Source organism: Oncorhynchus keta, chromosome 34 (genome assembly GCF_023373465.1).
Source record: "Oncorhynchus keta strain PuntledgeMale-10-30-2019 chromosome 34, Oket_V2, whole genome shotgun sequence".
In the NCBI taxonomy this organism is placed as follows: domain Eukaryota; kingdom Metazoa; phylum Chordata; class Actinopteri; order Salmoniformes; family Salmonidae; genus Oncorhynchus; species Oncorhynchus keta.
The window spans coordinates 31364714-31369447 of record NC_068454.1 but is presented as its reverse complement, the minus strand read 5'-3'; the positions used below and the strand labels follow the sequence as shown (position 1 = coordinate 31369447).

Genomic DNA, 4734 nt, shown 5'->3' with positions numbered 1-4734 from the left:
AAATATAACTGTTTGGCCATAATGTTTGGAGGAGGGGGAGGCTTGCAAGCCGAAGAACACCATCCCAACCGTGAAGCACGGGGGTGGCAGCATCATGTTGTGGGGGTGCTTTTCTGCAGGAGGGACTTGTCCACTTCACAAAATAGATGGCATCATGAGGTAGGAAATTTATGTGGATATATTGAAGCAACATCTCAAGAAGGAAGTTACATCTTGGTTGCAAATGGGTCTTCCTAATGGACAATGACCCCAAGCATACTTCCAAAGTTGTAGCAAAATGGCTTAAGGACAACAAAGTCAAGGTATTGGAGTGGCCATCACAAAGCCCTGACCTCAATCCTATAGAACATTTGTGGGCAGAACTGAAAAGCGTGTATGCACAAGGAGGCCTACAAACCTGACTCAGTTACACCAGCTCTGTCAGGAGGAAAGGGCCAAAATTCACCCAATTTATTTTGGGAAGCTTGTGGAAAGCTACCCGAAACGTTTGACCCAAGTTAAACAATTTAAAGGCAATGCTACCAAATACTAATTGAGTGTATGTAAACTTCTGACCCACTGGGAATGTGATGAATGAAAAAAAGCTGAAATAAATCATTCTCTACTATTATTCTGACATTTCACATTCTTAAAATAAAGTGGTGATCCTAACTGACCTAAGACAGGGAATTCTTTATTATGATTAAATGTCAGGAATTGTGAAAAACAGACTTTAAATGTATTTTGCTAATGTTTATGTAAACTTCCGACTTCAACTGTAAATGTTATTCAAATCTTTCTAGTAACAATGCCAGGAAAACTACTAATTGAAATAGATATGTCTGAATGATGATGATGAATGTGCCTTTAACGTCAGTGGGTATGCCATATCTAGATATAATTACAAAACACCAAATTATTGAAATGATGCAGCACACTCAATTGCTACGGATTACCAATCACTTTTATTTGGTTAACACAAAACATCTAGCACATATCAGTGATACGCCTCATGCTCATTAACCTCATGCCACCGCTCATGCCTCCCATTCCCATGCCCATCTCCCTGAAACTCCTGTACTCTCCAGGCCTCATGTACATCATCCTTCCTCTGTAGTTGGGCTGCTCGTACATCAGCCAGTGGCCGTCCATCACGTTGCAGGACTGGCAGTCGGACATGCGGTAACGCTCTTGGATGGAGTCACAGTCGTCCATCATCTCGTGCATCTGACCTCCGAAATTCTCCCTCTCGTAGATCCTCATCCTGAAGTTTCCACGGTGCTGTTGTTTGGTAGATAAAAATATTTGAAATAATGACTGATTCCACCAGACTGTTGATAAGCTCACATGGCCAATATGATATGTGTGATTATGGACATCACACAACTACTTCTAGTGGGACTGTCACAGCAGCCTGAATATCATACGGCTTACCATGGGGATCATGCGACAGGACCTGATACCATCGCTCATTCCCATCATACTCTGGTAGTCTGAGTACTCTCCCCTCCTCATGAAGTACTGGTTTCCCATATAGTTGGGGCGCTCGTACACCATGAAGCAGCCGGTCTGAACCCTGCAGGATTGGCACCTGCTCATGTAGGAGGACATGTCAGGGCAGTCGGAGCTGCACTCATAAGAGCGGCCCTGGAAGTTCCTGTCCTCGTAGAAGGTGGCCTGAAAACACAAGGTATTTATTTATTATTTCTCAATATATATTTCAATAAATGCAACAAATATAAGAAGCTTTTAGTTTTGAATGTAAAGAAGATAATATAGAGATGAATGTATTCAAAATCATTTTCTAATAATGCGTACTCTTCCCATGTTCATGCCGGTGGTGGTCATTGTTGTTCACTGAGTTGCTGTGCTGTTGCTAATCTGATTTCCTCTCTGTGTTAACCCTTACTTTTATACCTGACCAAACCCAAAGAATCTGTGTGCCCCATTGTGTAAACCCCTGACCCAGCAACATAGTATAGAGGCCTATAGAGTGCTGAAGTACCATAGTCATGTTTCCACGTGACTTGGTCCCTAGAAGACTTGAAAAGCCTTTTTTCATTGTGGAACAGGTCCCACAAAACCTTTAATAGAAACAATAGACTGTGGCAGTGACACCCATTGCAAACATACAGTGTATTCGGAAAGTTTTTAGACCCCTTGACTTCTTTCACATTTTGTTACGTTACAGCCTTATTCTAAAATGGGTTGAATAGTTTTTACCCTCATCAGTCTACACACAATACCCCATAATGACAAAGCAAAAACAGTTTTTTGTATGTAAATTTATATATAAATTTCATCAGACTAGAGAATCTTGTTTCTCATGGTCTGAGAGTCCTGAGGTGCCTTTTTGGCCAACTCCAAGCAGGCTGTCTTGCGCATTTTACTGAGGAGTGGCTTCCTTCTCGCCACTCTACCACAAAGGCCTGAATAGTGGAGTGCTGCAGGGATGGTTGTTATTCTGGAAGGTTCTCCCATCTCCACAGAGGAACTCCGGAGCTCTGGCAGAGTGATCATCGGGTTCTTGGTCACCTCCCTGACCAAGGCCCTTCTCCCCTGATTGCTTAGTTTGGCTGGGCAGCCAGCTCTAGGAAGAGTCTTGGTGGTTCCAAACTTATTCCATTTTAGAATGATGGAGGCCACTGTGTTCTTGTGGACCTTCAATGCTGCAGACATTTTTCGATACCCTTCCCCAGATCTGTGCTTTGACACAATCCTGTCTCAGAGCTCTACGGACAATTCCTTATATAGACAGGTGTGTGCCTTTCCAAATCATGTCCAATCAATTGAATTTACCAGAGGTGGACTCCAATCAAGTTGTAGAAACATCTCAAGGACGATCAATGGAAACAAGATCCACCTCAAATCAAATCAAATGTTATTTGTCACCTGCGCCGAATACACCTTACATGCAGTTTTAAGAAAAAATTGAGTTAAGTAAAACATAGATATGTAAAAAATAGAAAATAAAACGAACAAATAATTAAACAGCAGCAGTAAAATGACAAAAGTGAGGCTATGTACAGGGGGTACCGGTACAGAGTCAATGTGTGGGGGCACAGGTTAGTCGAGGTAATTGAGGTAATATGTATATGTAGGTAGAGTTAAAGTGACTATGCATAGATAATAAACTGGGAGTAACAGCAGTGTAAAAGGGGGAGGGATCAATGCAAATAGTCTGGGTAGCCCTTTGATTAGCTGTTCAGGAGACTTATGGCTTTGGGTAGAAGCTGTTAAGAAGCCTTTTGGACCTAGACTTGGCACTCCGGTACCACTTGCCGTGCGGTAGCATAGAGAACAGTCTATGATTAGGGTGGCTGGAGTCTTTGACAATTTTTAGGGCCTTCCTCTGACACCGCCTGGTATAGAGGTCCTGGATGGCAGGAAGCCTGGCCCCAGTGATGTACTGGGCCATACGCCCTACCCTCTGTAGTGCCTTGCGGTCGGAGGTCGAGCAGTTGTCATACCAAGCAGTGATGCAACCAGTCAGGATGCTCTCGATCAGTGGTTCCCAAACTTTTTATAGTCCTGTACCCCTTCAAACATTCAACCTCCAGCTGCATACCATCTCTAGCATCAGGGTCAGCGCACTCTCAAATGTAGTTTTTTGCCATCATTGTAAGCCTGCCACACACACACTATACGATACATTTATTAAACATAAGAATGAGTGTAAGTTTTTGTCACAACCCGGCTCGTGGGAAGTGACAAAGAGCTCTTATAGGACCAGGGCACAAATAATAATATAATAATAATCAATAACTTTGCTCTTTATTCAACCATCTTACATTAAAAACCTTATGTGTTAATCAAAATTTGTAAATAAGTCACCACAGGTTAATGAAAAGGGTGTGCTTGAAAGGATGCACATAACTCTGCAATTTTGGGTTGTATTGGAGAGAGTATCAGTCTTAAATCATTTTCCACACACAGTCTGTGCATGTATTTACTTTTCATGCTACTGAGGTCCGAGAATATATTCTCACATGGATACATGGTTGAAAAGGGCATCAGTGTCTTAACAGCTCGATTTGCCAAGCCAGGATACTCTGAGCTCAGCCCAATCCAGAAATATGGCAGTGGCTTCTGATTAAATTACATTTTCACAGAATCGCTTGTTACAATTTCGACGAGGCTCTCTTGTTCAGACATTGGTAAGTGGACTGGAGGCAGGGCATGAAAGGGATAATGAATCCAGTTGTTTGTGTCATATTTTTTCGGGAAAGTATCTGCGTAATTGTGCACCCAACTCACTCAGGTGCTTCGCTATATCACATTTGACATTGTCCGTAAGCTTGAGTTCCTTTGCACACAAAAAATAATCCAATGATGGAAAGACCTGTGTGTTGTCCTTGTTAATGCAGACAGAGAAGAGCTCCAACTTCTTAATCATAGCCTCAATTTTGTCCCGCACATTGAATGTAGTTGTGGAAAGTTCCAGTAATCCTAGATTCAGATCATTCAGGTAAGAAAAAACATCACCCAGATAGGCCAGTTGTGTGAGAAACTCGTCATCATGCAAGCGATCAGACAAGTGAAAATTATGGTCAGTAAAGAAAACTTTAAGCTCGTCTTTAAGCTCGAATGGAAAAAAAAACTGTGTCAATACTTTTCCCCTTGATAACCAGCACACTTCTGTACATTGTAAAAGCATTACATGGTCGCTGCCCATATCATTGCATAGTGCAGAAATAATGCGAGAGTTCAGGGGCCATGCTTTAACTAAGTTAACCATTTTCACTGTAGTGGCGA

General features: G+C 42.1%; 1 protein-coding gene across 1 annotated transcript; it reads right to left on the bottom strand.

Annotated features, from left to right (window-relative positions):
• Positions 1-925: 925 nt before the first annotated feature.
• On the bottom strand, positions 926-1869 carry LOC118383747 (gamma-crystallin M3-like). The gene is made up of 3 exons (XM_052493674.1): positions 1798-1869; positions 1414-1656; positions 926-1260 (listed from the first exon to the last, which is right to left on the bottom strand). The coding sequence occupies exons 1-3, from the start codon at positions 1825-1827 to the stop codon at positions 967-969; spliced, it is 567 nt and encodes a 188-aa protein (XP_052349634.1). The 5' UTR covers positions 1828-1869; the 3' UTR covers positions 926-966.
• Positions 1870-4734: the final 2865 nt, after the last annotated feature.